The sequence below is a fragment of the Danio aesculapii genome, chromosome 2, assembly GCF_903798145.1.
Source record: "Danio aesculapii chromosome 2, fDanAes4.1, whole genome shotgun sequence".
In the NCBI taxonomy this organism is placed as follows: domain Eukaryota; kingdom Metazoa; phylum Chordata; class Actinopteri; order Cypriniformes; family Danionidae; genus Danio; species Danio aesculapii.
In genome coordinates this window covers 33625917-33648013 of record NC_079436.1, presented here as the reverse complement: position 1 = coordinate 33648013, position 22097 = coordinate 33625917, and the positions used below count along the sequence as shown (strand labels likewise).

At 32.8% G+C, this 22097-nt stretch overlaps 1 protein-coding gene across 2 annotated transcripts in view; it reads left to right on the top strand.

Moving 5' to 3' along the window:
- The window catches only part of eif2b3 (eukaryotic translation initiation factor 2B, subunit 3 gamma), an 84518-nt gene that overhangs the window by 4820 nt on the left and 57601 nt on the right, over window positions 1–22097 (top strand). Inside the window, exons 1-3 of one of the 2 annotated variants that reach the window (XM_056477879.1) lie at window positions 13589–13844; window positions 14081–14236; window positions 18931–19088. The exons of the other annotated variant lie outside the window; for it this stretch is intronic. Of the exons in view, the coding sequence (XP_056333854.1) occupies window positions 14089–14236; window positions 18931–19088 (306 nt within the window). The 5' untranslated portion in view covers window positions 13589–13844; window positions 14081–14088. Of the gene's footprint in view, window positions 1–13588; window positions 13845–14080; window positions 14237–18930; window positions 19089–22097 lie in introns of those variants that run through there. 2 annotated transcript variants of the gene reach the window in all.

Genomic DNA, 22097 nt, shown 5'->3' with positions numbered 1-22097 from the left:
GCTGAAGAAAATTTAGTACAGTAGGATTGTTTATATTACTATACATGTTTATGTTGTATTTACACAGCAACTACCACAACAGATTCATTCATAGCTCAAAAGCACTAGCCTGGTATTTATTAAAAATTTGGTCTACTACTATAGTATTTTTTAATGTAGCAGACCTGGACCTGCGTGCTTACCCATTTATTGTTAGAGTGTTTGTCGAGTTTTATATGAGGATGCAGAAACTTACAGAACTGTCGTCGTCCTCCATTGCTGCTCCTATCAGTCACGTATCATTCAGTAGCCCATCCCACGTGCGTCAGGTGCGTAAAGTTACAAAATTTCGCGCTTAAAAGAAGGTAAATATAGTGCTTAATGAAGCGCAATTTAGCCAAAGTCACTTCCACATGAGCAAACTAAACCCTTTGTGAAATCTGCGTGAGGAATTTCCCAGTCGTGTGGATTCCAAATATAAACTTGGTAAATAATTTCGTCTGGATTGGTCATAAAATATAACTGGATGGACATTGGATGTCCACTTCAGAAAAGCTGGGCTACACACGGTTATTGTTTAGGGAGGTCTAACGAACATGAATTGTTTTATTAAATTAAAATGTATCTGACCTATTGATTACCAGTTATGTAGCAAAAATATGGTAAATTATTGATTATACCGCGAAATAAATTTAAAACCATAGGTTACTTTAATAGGAGTGAAAGTAGGGAATAAAAACACAAGACAAAATAAAATCACTAACTCAGACGTTTAGAATTTATAGAATAAAATAAAAACCTTTAAAATTTTAATTTAATAGCTTTTTAAAACTGTCATGAACAGTAAATTGTTGTTTCATTTGTTCAAATAGTTTTTAAAAGTGAGTAAATCTCTTTATATAGTGAGTAAACCGTAAAATTATAACTAAGTAAATTAACCTGCATATTATAACAAATTTATTTAACTTAACAGTTCCAAGTTACAGCGTTTACTTACTTTTTTTAAGTAAACCAACTTGCCATTTAAGGCAATTCGTTTTTAAAATAAAGCAATACATCTCTTTTTTATAGTACATAAGAGTAAAGTATGTGAATACTGCAGAATTAGTAACAATGGTTATTTTAATCCCAAAGACAAACTACAAAATATCAGTCCAATTTTGTCACAATTATTTAAGCATGGGTATTGGTGAAACGTAAATTAAATTACACATTGGAATGCTGTCCTGACACAATAAATAGCATCATATTTGTGATGTTGACCAATAGGAACACATAAACTCTTCATCACACAGCTTTCAAAAAAAAAAAAAGATTATGGTATAGTGCAGCTGTGATATAATGCAACATACAAAAGCCTCTTTTTGGGAGTGCCTTTTCTGATGAAAACAAAGCATGTCACTTTCATGTCACTTACAAATTCTTGAGCAGTGCAAAACAGAAGTTACTTACAAATTGTTTGATAGCAGCCAAAAAACTATTACTATTGTACTGGAAAAATGTTAATCCTCCAACTGCTAAACTATGGCTTGAAGAATTGCTATTCTACTCTGCAATTGGAACGAACTAGATATCTTTTAAAAGGCAACATTGGACAGTTTCACAAGATTCAGGGCCCTTCTTCTGTCACTTCATGCAGAATTTTTTCCTCAAAGCAATGTATTGTAACTAAAAAGTTGTTTTGATTATCACTGTATTGTATACTTACAGGCTGGAGTTGGGGTGTTTGTGTTTGTTTTGTTTTGTTTTGTTGTTTGTTTTGTTTTGTTTTGTTTTGTTTTGTTTGTTTGTTTTGTTTTGTTTGTTTGTTTTGTTTGTTTTGTTCGAAGACATGTAGTAAACAGTCGAAGTCAGAATTATTAGCCCCCTTTGATTTGTTTTTCTTTTTTTAAATATTTCCCAAACAATGTTTAACAGAGCACAGAAATTTTCACAGTATGTCTGATAATATTATTTTCTACTGGAAAAAGTATTATTTGTTTTAGTTTGGCTAAAATAAAAGCAGTTTTAAATTTTTAACAACCATTTTAATGTCAAAATTATTAGCCCCTTTAAGCAATTTTTTTTCTCGAAAGTCTACAGAACAAACCGTCATTATACAATAACTTGACTACTTACCCTAGTTAGCCTAAATAAGTTAGCCTTTAAAGGTCACTTTAAACTGTATAGAAATTCTTGTATATCTACATATAATATCTAGTTAAATATTTACTGTCCTCATGGCAAAGATCAAATAAATCAGTTATTAGAAATGAGTTATTAAAACTATTACGTTTAGAAATGTGTTGAAAAGCATCTTCTCTCTGTTAAACAGAAACTGGGGGAAAAATAAACAGGGGGGCTAATATTTCAGGGGGGCTAATAATTCTGACTTCATTGTAGGTGAATTGGGTAAGCTAATATTGTCCATAGTGCATGTGCGTGAATGAGAATGGGTGTTTCCCTGTGATGGGTTGCAGCAGGAAGGGCATCTGCTGTGTAAAGCATATGCTGGAAATTGGCGGGTGTGGCGATCCTGATTGATACAGGGACTAAGTCGAAGAGAAATTTATAGAAATAATGTTTTGTTTGGTTTGCTTTTGTAAGTTTATGCATATCAGAAAATTAATAATAAAGTAATCTATTCAATGACCAAAAAAACACTTATTTGACAAATATGAACACAGCTACACAATTATACAGCCTACATATATACAAAAAGCATTAATACTTGTTATTAATACAAGCACCAATTTGTACACAACCACATCTACATATTTTATGCAAATTGAATTTCAAGTAGAAAATAAAATCCTGTATGATGTCACAAATACATCCACGCCATTTGGACCAGCGCATCACTTTTATTTCTCATCGTGATTTACAACAAAACACCCTTAATACCTCCACCACTAGACAGTGCTGCAGTTCAGTGTACCTCTAACATAGCAGTTGTGTGGTCGTGATTTATACACCATTATCAGTTGCTAATGGGACTGCGAATGTGTATTCTCACAGTTCAACCTCCATGTCAACTAGCACTCACTGGGAGACCTGCTACAGCAGAGTCCAATTGTGCATTAATGAAAACCATGTGCCCAGACTCTGTCAAACTCCCTGCTAATTCCTCAGCTCTTTTAAACCCAATACTTTGAGTCAAGCAATGCTTCACTTGCACACTATACTCAAGACCACACCAACGTAATCCTTAATCTCTCAAGTAAACAAGGCAAAATGTTTTCAACTGCCTGCGCTTGTCATAACAAGAATCCTTTTATTCTGTTTCCACATGCATTATTATGTCTGTGAAGCCATCCTGGAAAGCCTTGTGAATGGCAGATTTCTACTTTTTCTTTTTTCCACAGGAGCAGTGAATGAAAAAGAGCTTTCTGAAACGCACAGGACAGAGGAGTATGGAGCCCGTGGAGCCCAGTGTGTTTATCTATGTCACAGTCTATCGGTGGCTGACCGTGAATAAGTTGGTGGGGTGGAGGGGTGTTTTTGTTTCCATGGCAGATGGGGCCCTAGCTCTCTCTCTCTCTCTCTCTCTCTTTCTCTGTCCAGGAAGTGGCGCAAACACAAACCACACTGAGCGTGTTGTGCTTTCGGCCTGGCCATGGCTTGCAGCGAGGCAGCGGTCAGGCCTGAGTCTCTCCCTGGGTGGTCTGGCCCTGCGAATGTTTATGATCTAAACCAACCTAATCCAACTGGCTTGTTTAAGGGAATTGAGAATGATTTACAAGAGCGGTGATGGCCAGGAATAGGAAATCAGAGGAAATCGAGGCAGAGCTTCAAGTCTGTGGTGCAGCATTATGACTCTGCTTTGCTTCGATCTATCTGGTCTCATTATACTGGGCCGAAAGTCTTTATGTTGACTGCTTCAATGGCAAGTGTCTGGATTCTGGCTTGATAGCATAATGCTCAGCGGATTTGTGTCACAAATGTTGGAATTTTGTAACAATTAATGCATATTTCAATTGGATGATCCCAAAAGACAAGTCAGTTCATTCAGTGTAGTTGCCACACTGTAAAAAGTTATATGATCATTTAGTCCCAACAGCATATGTTTTAGGTGATTGTTTACTTATTAAACTAAGTTAATCATGTTATAATTTTATAAGTTAATTTATTAATTTGCTGGAAATTAGGACTGAATTTAGAAATAGTTTGAAACAAATCTTTGCGCTTTAGTGGAGTGAGAGTTTCCACCGTTTCCTTACTCCACCAAAGTAAAGGAGTAAAGTAAAGAGTAAAAGTAAAATAAAGAGAAAGTAAATAGGCTGAATGGAGGAGGCTCGTTCTCTATCCTTGTGCTGTAGATGGTCTGTTTAACTGTTTATCACTAGTGAAGTGTTCAGTTTTTCCACTTACAAAGTCAAATAATATAACGAATATTGTTTGTTATATTGGTTATGCTGAATATGAATAACAAATATTGTTGGTAATATAGTTAAATTATTGGTTATATTAAATACGAATAATGAATATTCATATTGGTTATATTGGAATATGAATAAAGAATATTGTTGATTTTATTATATTATTGGTTATATTGAGATATAAAAAACAAATATTGTTGGTTATATTGGTTATATTATTGGTTATATTGAGATATAAATAACAAGTATTGTTGGTTATATTGGTTTATTATTGGTTATATTGAGATATAAAAACAAATATTGTTGGTTATATTGGTTATATTATTGGTTATATTGAGATATAAAAAACAAATATTGTTGGTTATATTGGTTATATTATTGGTATATTGAGATATAAATAACAAATATTGTTGGTTATATTGGTTATATTATTGGTTATTTGAGATATAAAAACAAATATTGTTGGTTATATTGGTTATATTATTGGTTATATTGAGATATAAATAACAAATATTGTTGGTTATATTGGTTATATTATTGGTATTTGAGATATAAATAACAAATATTGTTGGTTATATTGGTTATATTATTGGTTATATTGAGATATAAATAACTAATATTGTTGGTTATATTATTGGTTATATTGCAATATGAGTAATGAATATTGTTGGTTATATTGGTTATATTATTGGCTATAAAATATGAATAATGAAAATTGTTTGTTTATTGGTTATATTATTGGCTATATTGCAATATGAATAATGAATATTGTTGGTTATATTGGTTATATTATTGGCTATATTAAAATATGAATAATGAAAATTGTTATATTGGTTATATTATTGGTTATATTGCAATATGAATAAAGAATATTGTTGGTTATATTGGTTATATTATTGGTTATATTGAATATGAATAACAAACATTACTGGTTATGTTGGTTATATTATTGGTTATACTGGAATAGAATAACAAATACTGTTGGTTATATTGTTGGTTGTATCTGAATACGAATAGCAGATATTGTTGGTTATATTGTTTATATTATTGGTTATATTGGAATATGAATAATGGATGCTGTTTGTTATATTATTGGTTATATTATTATTATTCATACTGAATATGAATAACAACTATTGTTGGTTTTAAGTTATGCAAGCTGTTTTAAGTCAGTTTAACATAATATAAGGCTCATTTGATTCAGCTTACAAATTTAAGGCTACCACGATTTTTTTACAGTGCATAGAATAGGGCAAATTTGCAGTTGAAGTCAGAATTATTAGCCCCCCTGTTGATTTTTTTCACCAATTTCTGTTTAGCAGATTAGAAGAGCAGATTTTTTCAGCACATTTCTAAACATAATAGTTTTAATGACTCATCATTTCTAATAACTTATTTATGATTTATTTTATCTTTGCCATGATGAGTAAATAATATTTTACTACATATTTTTCAAGACACTTCTATACATCTTAAAGTGACTGGTTAGGGTAATTAGGCAAGTTATTTTATAACGATGGTTTGTTCTTTAGACTATCGAAAAAAATATGTAGCTTAAAGGGGCCTAATAATTGTGACCTTAAAATGGATTGAAAATATTAAAAACTGCTTTTATTCTAGCCGAAATAAAAACAAATAAGACTTTCTGCAGAAGAAAAAATATTATCAGACATTTTGTGAACATTTCCTTGCTCTTTTAAACATCATTTGGGGAAATATAAAAAAAAAAAGGGGGGCTATAATTCTGACTTTTAACTGTATATAAGGCAGTATATTAGTAAATTTTCAATACTTTTAATCTTATTTTTATTATTATTATTTAATGGTATAATAACATTAATGGTAAAATACATTAATATCATATCGTATAAATATATCACAAACAAACAAACACAAACTTTAAACAGGTAAAGTAACACGCATTGTTGAATAAACACATTTTAAATAAGTTCATTTAAATGCATGAAATGAAAATATATAATAAATCAATGACTCTTTAAAAATTGTAAAATATTACATGAAATAAAAAATTTTATTTTTACAATGTTTTTAAAAGATTCATTAATTAATTTATATTGACATTTCAAGCATTTAAATTCACTTATTTAAAATGTTTTTTTTGTCAATAATGCATGTTACTTTATCTGTTTAAAGTTTTTTTTGTTATTTATTCATTTGTTTGTTGTTGTTGTTGTTTGTTTGTTGTTTGTTTGTTTGTTTTATTAATGGTATTATATAAAAGATAATAAAAATAATATTTTGTATTTGCTGACATTTAAAATTATATAGCATGTAAATTACTGTATATTTTTGTTCAAATGGATTTTTTTTTAGTTTAAAATTTTATTTCATGCACATCAATGAACTTTTTAAAATGTGGTTTATTCAAAATGCAGTTATTTCCAAATCAATTTACTTTTTGTTACTTGTTAATTTATTTGTTATATATTTTTTTTCACAATTTCAACTTAAACAGCACTCATCAAGGCCTGTTTTCCATAATGCAACACCTGCATCACATTTCCTCTCTGAGCCCCATCCCTCATGCCTTCATTACCTCAATCATGTCTGCCTTTACTCTTAAGCCCTCCACAGTTTGTCCTGGTCACAGGTTAGTGCTGTAAAAGAGCAGATAATCACTAGAGAAGTGTCAGTGTGGCCCTGGACTGACTTTTATTACCGCCTTTTCCTGAAACAGAGCCCTCTGCTGTAATGACAAAAATATTGCCATCTGTATGCAGTGAACAGCTTGTAAATAAAGATGAATCAGAGGTATTAGAACATAAAAACTCTTATTGCTGGATTGCCAGATGATGGCTAACAGACTGCTTTCATGTTAAATGGACCCACTGACCTTAACTTCGAAATTTGTATAAGTGAGAAGTAATCGTCCCAAAATTCATATCATAGAAACATTTATGAATGAGCTGTAATGTCAGCATTAAATATATTTTCTTTTATAGCTTTTCTTCTATATTATTTCCAAATGAAATGCTTTCAGAAAAAAAGTAGGGCAGCCAGCGCTTGATTTGATCCGCTGGGGAACTGTTGACTGGATCATGCTCCTATACATGGATATCATGAAAGCTTGAATATATAATTTATGATAAATTTATGACAATTCTGCCATACAAAATCTATTTTGGATTTCATGCTGGCTTTAATATGCATATTTGTAATTTTGCATTATTTAACAATACAATTGACTATTTATATCAGGGGTGCCCAAACTTTTTCTTATGAAGGGCCAAAAACCAAACTTGATTGATTGATATTGTGCGGAAGGTAATTATAGTTGCCATGGGTAATCTTCTAATTTATTTTATAATGTTAAAAATGACTAGAAAACATTGCTTTATATTAACTAATATAGTTTTAAACATTTTATAATGAACTTATTACAGTAAAAACAAAAGAATCTCATTTATAACAGAATTACACTAGGTTTTGCCTTAATTGCTGGCCGATGTCTTCTGCGTAGTTCTCTATCCGTCGAGTGAAATTATTTACATTTTTAAAAAATCTGATTTCTTTACAACATTTAATTGAACATTAAATTCAGTTTTCTTTTTTGGAGCTCAGCAATAAACAAATAAAAAGGTTACGTCAAATTACAAATAATGATCTCTCTGTTAAAGGCATTCGCCCCAACCCTCTCATTCATTCTCGCTGTCAGATGGGATGGTGGGTCAACTCAAAAGCTACAATGGGCCAACTTTCGCTGACTGGTCCTACTTAGAGCATCTCTGATTTATATAGACAAACCAATGTTGAATATGCATACTATATAATAAAACATGATTTAAAAAATTGTTTATTTCCTTACTATGACACATTTAATCGCAGTAAAGTGTTATACTTTTTTATATAGGCTTAAATACACTTTTGGACAAACCCAACCACTGGCTTAAGTTTTTAAAATGACATTTATAACCCAAGTTTAACCAACTTGTTGGGTTTTCCATATTTTGGCTTGAAATAACCCAAACATTTTTTTGATTACAAAGTGATTAAAGTAAAAAAAAGAATACAAAATATAAAAATGTGGCACGTTTAGCACTGTTGACTCACAGCAAGAAGGTCGGTGGTTCGAGTCTCGGCTGGGTCTGTGTGATGTTTGCATGTTCTCTTCTTGTTGGTTTGGGTTTCCTCCAGGTGCTCTGGTTTCCCTCACAGTCCAAAGACATGCACTATAAGGGAATTGGATGAACTAAATTGGCTGTAGTGGATGAGTGTGTGTGTGAATGAGCGAATTGTATGGGTGTTTCCCAATACTGGTTGCGGCTGGAAGGGCATTCACTGTGTAAAACATATGCTGTAATAATTGGTGGTTCATTCTGCTGTGGCGACCCCAAATAAATAAGGGACTAAGCCGAAGGAAAATGAATGAATAGATTAAAATGTTATAGTGTGAGAATACTATAGAGGACAAATAATCCATTACTGTCATTTTTACTATATACACTCTAAAAAATGTTGGGTTGTTGTAACCCAGTGTTGGCTGGGTCAGATATGGACAAACCCAATATTGGGTCAATTTTTCTATAAAATTTTATGACACTTTCATTCATTCATTCATTCATTCATTCATTTATTCATTCAATTATTCATTTTCTTTTCGGTTTAGTCCCCTTCCAGCAGGCACAGGATGTCAACATGACGCCAGATTGACGTTGTAGCCCAACGTCATGGGACATTACAATTTGTTTGGAAATGAAAAACGAGTTGATGTCAGAACCCAACCTCAGGCTGATGTCAATGTCCAATATCGAACAATGGATGTTGCATTTTGGTTACTTTCCATTGCAACCTAAAAACAACAATTATCAAAGTCTAATGATGTTACAGCTTGACATTGTGTGGACATTACCACTATGACGTCTATCAGACGTTGGATTTTGGTTGCCACACCTGATGAATAAATGTCAGTATTTGACGTCAATTAGTGTTGGTTTAAGATGTTAGATTTGGTCCCTTTCCAACACCAACCTAAAATCAACAAAATACCAACGCCATTTCACATCATTATTGGATGTCAATATGAATTGTCCTTAAACACTGGTGACCTAAATCAAACCTAATGTCTTATGATGTTATGCATCTGCTGGGTTATTCATCAGGGGTCGCCACTGCAGAATGAACCGCCAACTTATTCAGCATATGTTTTACACGGCGGATGCCCTTCCAGCTGCAACCTAGTACTGGGAAACACCCATACACTCTCATTCACACACATACACTGCAGACTATTTAGTTTACCCAATTCACCTATCCCACATGTCTTTGGACTTGTGGGGGAAGCCGGAGCACACGGAGGAAACCCACGGAGATCATGCAAACTCCACACAGAAATGTCAACTGACCCAGCTGAGGCTTGAACCAAAGACCTTCTTGCAGGGGGTGACAGCGCTACACACTACAAACCACATCGCCTTAATGACACTTTAAAACCCATAAATACATATTTGACCCAACACTGACTGGATTACAACCCAACATTTTTTGGAATGTGTGTTACAGATTCCAGAACAACATCTCAACATCTCCTTCTGCAGAATTAGATATACAACAGTGTTTGATTGAATGTTTAGGCTTGTTTTGCATTGCACACATCTGTTTCAACCAATCTAGTTTCAATGATGCACATCACCAACATTTCGTATCATTTCCCTCCCACAGCCCAAACCAAAAGCAGATTTGCTTGCTTAGCTGGACATAAAAATGTAAATGAGAATGCTTGCTTTTGCACTCTGTTTGTGATCATTTAACGTGACCCCACAGAAATTGCAGCGGTCCATTCAGGCAGCACACCAGATGTTAAACCAGGGTCATGTAATCCATATGAGATTTCTCGGGTTATCCTCTAAAAAAACAACAGATTCACTTTACAAAAGAAGAAAAGATAAGGTGGCCAGAGTTTTTGTGCACTGTTAATCAAAAACAGTAACAGTAAGTTAGGAAACATAGCAAAGGTGCGAATTTATCACACAAACACTCTGAGCTTTAACACCAATATTTCTTTAGCTTTAACTTTTCTTTCTGCTTTTGATTTTTTTCTAAAGGAGGCAGCCTGCCCTGTTATTCCAATGTTTCTTCTGCAGGCAGCGACCAATGAAGCTCATCTCCTGTCCAGAGAAAACAAAGCTAAGCCACATTCCCAGAGTTCAATTTGCTGTTACATCGGAGGTCTGTGAATTGGGGTTTGGGCCATGCCTGTTGACTGAGGGGATCTGGGTGGAGAGAAGAGAAGACTTTACATTCTGACTGTGAAACTGGACGTTTAGTTCTCTGTGAACTTCAGGACAAGGGAGCTTTGTTGATGTGGGAAGCAAAAAGCTATTACAAAAAATGTGCTACAGTAAACCTTCCTAAAAAGTTACTAGGTACAGCGGTTATTACTGTTATAAAACCATAATAAAAATTGGATGTTTAAACGTTCTGTATTGTTTCTGTCAGTTTATGACATTGATTTTTTATGACAGTGGCGAGTAATACCGCATTACCACAATTTATTATGGTTATTTTATTTTTTTAGGAGTGTTGGATGCTACGAAGATGGAAAACGAGTTGTTTAAAGCAGTGTTTATGACATTCTTTTTGATTTATGTGTTGTATTGATAATATTATTTTCTTTTATACTATTTAAAGATATTTAAAAATAAATAGGGTGAACTTCTCTAAAGTGGGAAATTGCCTATAACGTGGGACACCTAAGATTTTTTAATCTGGTTACAATATGCTAAGTAAATTTAAAAAAATAAAACAAAGCACAAAGAAGAAGGTCAATGTCCTATTTAATAATACCATCATGATTAAAATGTTATTATTTAAGCACCAAATTACAATAGTGTTTGTAATTTGTATAATATGACAAATGCAACAGCAATCAAAGCATATTTTAGTACATCTGCTAAAAAAGGCCCAGTAAATGAAAATTCATACTGGAAAATTAATTATTATGAGCATAGGGGAGAACGGGGATGAAAGTAACGTGGGATGAAAGTAACAAATCGATTTTTTTCGAAGACCTGACAACATTTGCTTTCCAGGCTATAACAGCACATTCTGCATGCAACCTTTGATTGAGCTGCCAAATATCACCTGGTTTGGGATCGTGTCCCACTGTTAGCTCCAAATTTCAGTTTTAAGTGCAGAAAGTAAATTAAGTATAATTTTTTTCTTGTTACAAGTGTGTGTTTCTTTTTTCATGCATCACAGTAATTATAATTCTACAGGTTATTTACTGCAATAACACATCCTTGAGTTGCAATGTCTGAGTTTTTCAGTTTAAAAGTAAATCAGGTTTCAAGGGCAAGACTTCCTGTAGGGATTAAAGTAACACTGTTATTTTTGACCCACTGCTAATATACAAATCTTATTTTTCACTTCCACATTAGAGTTTGCAGTGTAGATGTTTTATCAAATTAATGCATATTGCCAATAATAATAATAATAAATTATTTTTTTAAAATGTAGAAAATTTTGCATTGTCAGGTTGCTTTTGAAACATTTGATGGAAGTGAAATGTTTATATATATATATATATATATATATATATATATATATATATATATATATATATATATATATATATATATATATATATATATATATATATATAATATATATATATACATACACACTATATATATATATATATATATATATATATATATATATATATATATAATATATATATATATATATATATATACATATACATATACATATATATATATATATATATATATATATATATATATATCTATATAATATATAATTATATTTATTGGATTTTCACAATAATACAGACATAACAATACATCTTCAAAAGACCGCAAAGAAAAATATCAACACAAAACAATGGAGAGAAAAAAAAGAAAAAAAACATAAAACAACAACAACAACAACAAAAAAAAACAAACAAAAAAAAACAAACAACAACAAAATAAGCCCAAATTATATATAAAACAGGGCTACCCCAAATAAAACAAATCAGAAAAAGGACTAAAATCATTACTTATTTTCAGATAATAATACAGTTACAATATTCCTTTTAGCATGATAGGGCAAAGACTAGGTTCCAAATAATCCAAATATGGAGTCCAAACTTTGAAAAATGTTCTGTTTGTTTGTTTTCTTTGTGTGTGTAAAACATGGGTAAGATGTTCCAGGGAAATTAACTCAAAATGATCTTGTGCCAACCTTTAAGTGATGGAGATTTATTAGTAATTGAATTAAGTAAAATATTTTTTTCTGGTGGCAAAGATTAATATATTATACAATTTCTTATTAGCTGATGAAAAAATGCGTCTATTAGGTATACCCAAAATCAATGAATCTGGGTCAAAATCCAGCTGCATGTTAAAGATCTTGGAAGTGAATTTTTAAATGAAAATGCAAATGAATGTTTTTTTGCAAAAATAAAGGACAAAATAAGTTTGCAGAGAACATTAACAAGGTCATAGTCAGATATGTTTAGAATAAACAAGATTATGCCAGTAAATCTAGCAAATATTGTTGTGTTACTTTTGGTCCACCTGTGTGTTACATTTGTCCCTGCTGATGGGGTCAAAAGTAACAATGTGCAACTTAAAGTTATAGTGAAGTTGTTCTACATTGTACAAAATAACACCTGATTTTGATAGACTACTCTTGTGAGTTAGTAACCGCACCACAAACATATTTCTGCTAAAAACTTTATCTTTTAAAATAAGGTTTTTATGAAAAATGGTACTTTCTCTCCCATTCTCCCCTATTATATGATATATGTATTGTATTGATATGATACATTTATTTAAATTTCAGCATGTCAAATTCTCATTGATATCTTATAAAACCACCTAAATTAAACACAAAAAAGGAAGATAGGCTATAATAAAATGCACTATATAACAATTTCAAATAGCTTATCTAGCTAAACTATTTGTAGAGCTGCTTTGAAACAATAATTATTATAAAAAAGGGCTATACAAATACACTTGAATTGAACTTCACAAGCAAATTACAAAAATGAAAAAACAAACTAAAATAGCCTCGTTCATAAACTACATCATCTATATAACAACAATAGAAGAATATGTATGCATCTAAACCCAATTCATATATCAAGCTACATACAAATAGAGATAAGTAATACAAGTAATAATCAAAATCATCTATTCACGCTGTCTTCGCTTTCTGTTTCACACAGAGGAACCAATTCTCTTCGCGGAACCAAAGTTTGAGTTGTGTTTTCCGTCCGACGCATTTCAAAGTAACGGTCTTATGTCATTATCCAGAAATCTTGTCAGTGTTCTGCAGACAGCCAGATATAAAATATTGTCACCGTTTTCAGATATTAATAAACTTTTCATTTATCTAGTTAGACACTCTCGGTTTTAACAGAACTTATTTGAAGATAGCGAGGCAAGCGTGATCCATATGATCGTCTGCTACAGTGCTGCAGCTTTCACGTGCACGGACTCAGTACTTTACACATTATAAACATCTGGACGATAAACACCGGTAAGTCGACTGTGTGTGTGTGTTTCTGAACAACAGTTGTAGAAGTAGTTATGTTTTATCGTGTGTCTCAATTGACGTGTGTAGATGATGAAATTAGAGTCCTGACAGGAGTAATGTCTTGAACATCACATGATGAAACATATTCAATATAATATTCCGTCTGTCAGTCTGCTAGAGTGTTTTATTGTGAGTGTTGTTGTTGTTTGTGGACTAAAGGTGTTGTTTTGTACTTCAAGTGTACGGGATGGAGCTACAGGCGGTGCTGATGGCAGCCGGTGGAGGCTCCAGGATGATGGATCTCACCTATAACACCCCTAAACCTTTGCTTCCTGTGGGCAACAAACCCCTCATCTGGTATCCCCTTAACCTGCTGGAGAGAGTGGGCTTTGAAGGTAAACCTGCTGTCATATAAGATAACAGTTCAATAGAAGTGTCACCTGAGTGTCTGAGGTTGACAATATTCAACACTGTTTTCTAGTAAATAAGTGTGTCATCTGGCTATTTAAAAGTGCCGTAGGTGATTGTCTTCAGAAACATTTGTTGTTGTGCTGGTTAAGTCTTTTCACATCCCAATAGTAATGATTGAAGTTAATGATCTAAATGTATTTATATGTATTTTTATATTCTGAGGTAGGCATAAGCTTAAAAAATGTTCATCCAATTAAAAATTTCAGGCCGATAATTCCTATAATTCTGATAAGTAGCCCAAACTATCTGCAAATGTAGATTTGTACAACTGCATGTGGACGCGAATGACAGCGGTAAAAACAAATGCTGAATAAAAACTTATAAAAATCCTAAATGAATACTGGAGTTACTTTTGCATGCTGGAAGAAGGATGACACCATGGCTGAAGTATTTCTATTAGATAGGTTCTGTTTTAATGTTCTCTTTTAAAACTATTTTAGTCATGCAAAGCTTAAGTTGATTTTGTTGTAACAAATGGGTTTATGCTCAGAAGGGTTGTTCAGTCACTGAAATCTTCCAATGAAAAATTGATGTGACAATTTTAAATTTCATATATATATATATATATATATATATATATATATATATATATATATATATATATATATATATATATATATAATGAATATTTTTTCGAAAATGAATATCTATATCCATTTCTCAGTGAATATAGATCCTATATTGGTGCATTTGAACCAAACAGATTTATTAAACATAAATATTTATAAAAATAATTTTTTAGTCATAGAACATCTTTTAAAAAGGAAAGATAATACATTTAAATGTATGCAAAATATTGTAAAAAACAACAACAACAAAAAACAAACTACAACATTTCAACAAAATTGTATATATTTTTTGTTTCTCTTGATTTTTTTTTTTTGTAAATTTTTCCATTTATAAATTTGGGCTACAAATTTTTAAAACCATTATTGTAAGTTGTTTTGTTAGATTAGCTCCAGATTTGGCTTCAGTACTGACTAAACTAATGCATATGCACAATATAATATTGTAAATCTTCCTTTAGAAAATATGAATTTAAATAAGAGATTTGTGAGGGGTGTACTCATATTTGCTGAGCACTGTATACTAAAGGTCTAATAATCATGTGCATGTCATCTTTGTTAGTTTACTCATAGACTGTAACTGTATAATTTTCAAAAACTTTACATAACAGCATTTTAGTTTTTTTAAATGAATGGCCAAAATCATGTAGAAAGTTTTGAAAGCTGAAAACCTTCCTGTTGTAAAGCGCTCTAAGCTTCATTTCTTGTATGAAAGATAATAAACTAATTTAATTATTATTATTTTTACAGTGATAATTAGTTGTTGTGAGTTGTTTAAAATTTTACATTTTACCTTTACAATTCGTCCATGCTTTCTCTAGTTAAATGATTATGAGATGAGATCGTGAGAAACATTTATATAACAGTCTACATAACAGACCTCACAGTTATATCATGCACTCTGTAAAATAACAAAAACACATCCATTTAGCTGACTCATGCTTTAATAGCCAATCAGAAGCTCTGCTTGTAAAGAGCCCTGAATGGATTTGCTGACATGGGATTGGTTGACGTTATTGGGGGTGGGATTTGGGAAGTAGGTGTGTGGGTGGTTGTTTAGTCAACAAAATAGCTTACACACATTTAATCTGCAGGTGGTAGTAATTTGTGCAGGTTGCTTAAATTGAACTAATAAAGTCCTTATTTCATAAATAGGGAAGGTAGAGTAGTTTTTACAATTGCCGTACTGAAATGGCGTGGTTTCCATGATACACCCACCCGCACACATGCTGCTTCTCAGTTTTAGTGTCAAGGCTTTTTTTTCCTTCAGAAAACAGGAGCTTGATTTTAGAACTAGATTTTTCAAATTTTGACTGCACAATTTGAGTATAAGGATGTACACTACTGGTCAAAAGTTTGGGATCAGTAAAATTTTTAAATGTTTTAAAGCATTTATAAGCTTATCCCGGTCACCAACGCTGCATTTATTTAATCAAAAATACAGTGAAAATTGTGAAATGTTATTGCACTATAAAATAACTGTTCAAACGTAGTTTAAAATTTAATTTAATAGTTTATTCCTGTGATTTTAATGATGAATTTTCAGCTTCATTACACCAGTCTTCAGAGTCACTCACATGATCCTTCAGAAATCACTCTAATATTAATTATTGTTATTATTAATATTAATATTATTATTAATGTTAATAGTAATAAAAGCAATAATGACTGGAGTAATAATTTAATTTGAAACTACATACTAGGGTGGGCGATGTCAACCAATTTGGCATTGTATGATGTCATGTAAAACATTGCGATGAACGATGGCATCGGTAAATTAATTATTTATGAATAATTAATAATTTCATTATGAATTGATTATTTGTAGCCTACTGTTTCAACTACCTGACTCGCATGGTCTTTGTTTTACCCATAACCAAATCATAAACACATAAAGATAAGTTACACACAAATTACCACCTGTCAATCACTTTTTCAGCGGAACTCTGGCATGAATAGGCAGAGTGATCTGTATAATGGCGTCGACAAACATGGTTGGTAAAAAAAAGGTACTCAACCAACAGTATCTGAGGTTTTTCGCTAAAATTACGAAGTACAAGTGTGAAAGTGAAATATTGAAGCCGTGTACTGGTGCTGTGTCACGTTACCTGATAGATTCAAAAGCCTAAAAGAGTCGTTAGATGGAGACAAGATGAATTAAAAATCACCTTTAACAACTATAGTGAGACGAGATCCAGTGGTACCACTCCTTGATAAGGATGACGTGCACTGCTTTCTGGGGTTTTGTGCTCAAATCACCCGTTAACTGCCTGAAGCTTAGACATGCGCATACACTGTAGCTCATGCCAGAGTTTGTGTGTGTGTTTGTGTGTGGTCACGTGGTGTGCGTTTTCAGCGGTATTGTGTGGACTGAGATCTGTTCAAAAAAGCTAGGTGAAACGCCAGTGTGGACATGTATTGTCTTCGTTCTAAAATGCCATTTTAAAACTAAGATGTATTAGTGTAAACGGGAGCGTGTGTAGGGACCCAACCCTACTACATACATTAATTAATAAATAAATATTTAATAAAAAGATATTTTACAGTTTTACAGTATATACATTTTTTTTTTTACATTTAATAATGCTGCCTTGATGAACAGAATAAAAAAAAAACTGACCCTAAACTTTTGACCGGTAGTCACTCTACAGAAGTAACATTTGTAATTATTGCATGTGTTCAAATGGAAACAGCATGCAGAGGTGCATATGTTGCCTAGATTACAAACTGTGTACAACTAAACTGTTAAAAGACAAATGAAATGAAGCCAAGGTATATTCAGTCTAACTTCTTTAGCCTAAAAGGACACTGAATGATAAGATACAATTACACAATTGCAGTAGTCAAATGCACCCCAGACAACTTATGCTGGCCCATTCCAACTGTAATAAATTGACTTCAGTCTAGTACTTGAGGACTAATGGCAGAGTGCCTTATTCTTTAAGCCAGCATTTTTTTTCCTCAAACTAAGAAATAAGAGCCTTTCAGCAGGTCCACCCTTATTTTGGGCCAGCATAGCATGGAGCAGTATGTTGTTTAATAATGCTAAAGACTAAAATTATATAAATGTAATGATTTAAATATAAAATTAAATTAAATAACATTTTATATTAAACAAATTCAATGTTTAAATAATTTCAATTTATACGTTTAAAAGATAGGTCATTTTTACTTTTTATGGCAGGAAATTTTGCCCAAAATGCTGATTTATAATTAAAAAACTAAATAAATACAAAATTTTAATTAAATGTAAATAAAAATGTGCGTTTTAAAATGTCTTTTAATTGACATTATTAATATATCTACATATTAAAACATTAAATAATCCACTTTTGGATATGCTGTTTAAAATGTGTTTATGATTTCTTTTCTCTTTGAATTGATAAATTATTCCTTCTTTTTATTTTTAAGTGTCAATTTTAATACTCCATACACAGGACTACTCCTTCATTCATACTGTAAATAACTGAAAGAAGGGTGTTTGAAACGCTGTGTGTTCAATTCACTGATGAAGCACATATGAGAGCCAGTACAGCAGGCGTACCGTCTTGAGTGTCTGTGTTTAATGCCTTCATAATCATTAAATGTTTATTGTTCACACCTAGCCGTATTGACTAACCATGCGATCCAGCTGGTATGGAGTTTGTGGGTATGGCCGTTTGCCTGCTCAGCAGTACAGTATGGACCTTTATGTGTGGCACAGTCTGTCCTGTTAACAGCCAGAGAGCCAGCCAACAAGACCCTGCAATTAGCTTTACCAAGTCTTGCATAAACTATGGTAAGTAAGCTGCTTCATTAGAAAATATTTACGCAGTAAAGCAGAAATCATCAGAAGCAAAACTTCTTCCAATTGGCTGAAAGTATCTCATACTGGGCATATGGCAGGTAATTCACAAAGACTCAATTGAAGGTGTCTTGTCTAATATATATTTAACACATCTGAGGTTGCCACAGCTAAAAATGGTCAAGAAATAGTTTTGTGAAGTGAAAATGGTTTTTTCTGCTTTTTACCTTCCATTTTTAATGAGTGTTATCGTTATGGTCTATTTCAGAGGTGATTGTCATCACAACTAAAGAGGTTCAAAAGGCCCTTAGCACTGATCAACGCTTGAAGACGGATGTGAAGATGAAGTTGGATGTGGTTGCATTCAAGAAGAGGCTGATATGGGCACCGCAAGATGCTCTTCGACACATCCAGCAAAAGATCAAGGTGTTGTCAAGTGTCAATATCACACGGTCCCGCTGAGTTATAACATTTGTTGCATTGCCATTTCAACACAAGTTCTTTTCATCCTTAAAACACATTTTCTCTCTAAACACCCAACCATGTGAGTTTGATTGGTTGATAGGAATGATTAACCAAGGTGTTAATTCAAGAACGTGTCATTTAGCAAAACATTGTGAGTTAATAAAGGCATGCTGTTATGACAAGAAACAGTACATAAGAACTTGTTTATTAATGATTACTTCTTGCTGGATGAAATATTTGAAGGTTAAGTTTGCTAAATATTAACTAGATTTGTGTTGTTAATAAAACAATTTACCATCACCATTGTACAATTAATATTTACAATAGGATATCTTGGAAAATGCTACATTAGTCTGATTGCACTGAAAGCCTGCTTCCATCCTCCCTTGCCAAATACCACCCAAAGCCACGCTTCTGAATGCATAAATGCACATTAGTCATCTAGATCACTACAATACATCACGTAACATTCACCAGAAAGTAAAATTGAGTTAGTAATTACAATATCAAACTTGCCAAATAAAAAGAAGGTAAATTGTTGATCTTTGGCTGCCATTTTCTGTCTGAACTGCATCCGTGAACGTACCAATGTTGTTATTCTTTGTGTATGAACAGAGGTATGATTTCATATTTTTACAGCCAGGTGGGATATCCATTTGCAATGATGAACTTTACTTGGTTTAATTTTAATGTTAATTAAAATTTAATGTTTAAATTAACACTTAATTTAATGACTGCTATCAGGGTGTGAAGAGACCTTTACTGAAGACAATCACCTATTCCACCTTTAAGGGTGCTTAAACATTTGGTTCAATTGCTTGGATTACACTGAAGTTTGAGTGACCTGCAGTCCACCTACCAAACCTCCCAACAGCCCTTGCACTTGATGGAAGCAGATTAAAATGGATTATAAGATGATTTATACAAATTGCATGTCAGTGAAAGGGAAGTTGTTTAAAGACAGTTATTATAGATTGTGTCTTTTAACTTCATAGCTTAACTTGAAGGCTTTTGTTTAAAAAGTTTCAGTTCAGGCTTTAATATTTTTGTATTCCCACATATTGTATGCATTATTGGTGTTGAGGTTTTTGGAGAAAAGGAATGTCAGAGCCCTTCTCTATTTAATTACGGAGCATCAGTTTACACATTTCTGCAGCACAGTTAGCCACGTTCTATTAAAACCTGCTGTAAATTGCCTGACTATGTGAGGTATTTCTTGACAATTGTAAGAATTCTCAAGTTCACATCTTAAAAGCAAAAAAATAATAAATAGTGCAAACATAATATAACCTAATATTTGCAAACGTCATCTTAATAACAGTAACAGTCTTTTAGAGTCAGTCTTTCATGAGCTGCAATATTAGTTTAATCTCAGTGAATGCAGGCCCTTTTGCGATGGTGAACGCGCTGCAATTTACAACATCATGACGATTAAATGAAGGATTAAATAGAGCATCTCATGCTTAAAATGTGTGGCAAACGCTGTTACCTGCAAAGCAAACTCCCTCAGGCTTTACAGTGAATGGTTTTAGTCATTTTCATGGCGGACTTTAACCCACTGGAAGTCTTTTATCCACTCTTCAAAAAGTGTAAATGGTGGATTAACATTCACCACATGATCACTGATCAAATGTGCCGTTATTTGTAACTTCAGGTGGCTTGTAAAACTTAACATCTTTCAGAGTTGTTACACTCTCTCGTGCTCGATTTATCCACCGTCCCGGAACATTGAGCGTGAAAGTTCTGGAAAACCGTTTAATGCCTTGTTATGATAGAATTATACACCTTTCAATTAGATGCCAGTTATTCAACTGTATTCAGCATTTGAAGTGGATCAAAAAAGTTTTTCAAAGTTGTCCTAAGACTAGAAAATTCAATACACATTTGGTTTTAGGACAACTTTAATATGAGACCTTCATCGCCTTCAATACTGTATACATGAAATGATGTTGAATTTGATAAAGAAGACATGATCTAATGATGAATATGAGCATTTGACTCCTTCAAAGAACTTCCTAGATCATATTTGTAATCTGGTTTGTAGCCAGCATTGGTGTAGCAGCAGATTTGACAAATGAGGCGTTCTCTCTGATTAAAGAGGGTCATAAAAGAGTTAGAAAACACGATGTGATGAATTTCATCACTGTAAATATTGTACTAAACCTAGTTAGCCGAAGCATGGTGACTAAATGGAAGAAGCATAATCATGGTACAAGCATGCACGTCCATGTAAGCATATGTGTGTGCCGAGAGGTGTGTAAAACCTGGCAGGCAAACACAGCCTCACCTGTGTCCCATGTGAGCTGGCCTGGGGTCAGTGGAATGAGGTGAGGGGCAGATCCTGTGTGCCACAGGGGGACCTTTGATCCGTGCAGCTCTGCAATGATGGCTCCAACTCTACAGAATGCCTCATTTCACCTGCTGAATGCCCAGTGGCTAGAGACGACAAACTCCACAAACACATGATGTCAAAAGCCTTCCCCTACCCAGACTAATGCTCATGGGCCTACTGCAGGACATGTGGGAGAGTTGTTATGTGGAATAAGGCAGTAATGAAACATCCTGGTGGGATTTTAGGGTCACTGTTGGGTTTCAAGATTTTCTGAGACTAGTTCCAGCTAAGCGTTTGCTGTTGCTTGGTGTGGTGTAGTAAGTGTTAAAGATCTGGCTAGTAACCAAAAGGTTGTAGGTTCAATTCACAAGCTTTCAATTTTGTATCCTTGAGCAATACATGTCAGTTGTGATTTTCTTTTTAATAATTGCTGTGGTGTCTGTACAAATAATGTCATAAATACTGTATCCATATTATATATTATTTATATGTATAAGTTTCAGAGAAGTTTCTGACCCCATAGTGCCTTTTGATTAAATTACTAATTCTTTAAATATTCATAGTTTTTTGAATGCATGATTGTAGGGCTGGGCCGATAAATGATAATATAATGAATCGCAATAAAATTTATGTCAATA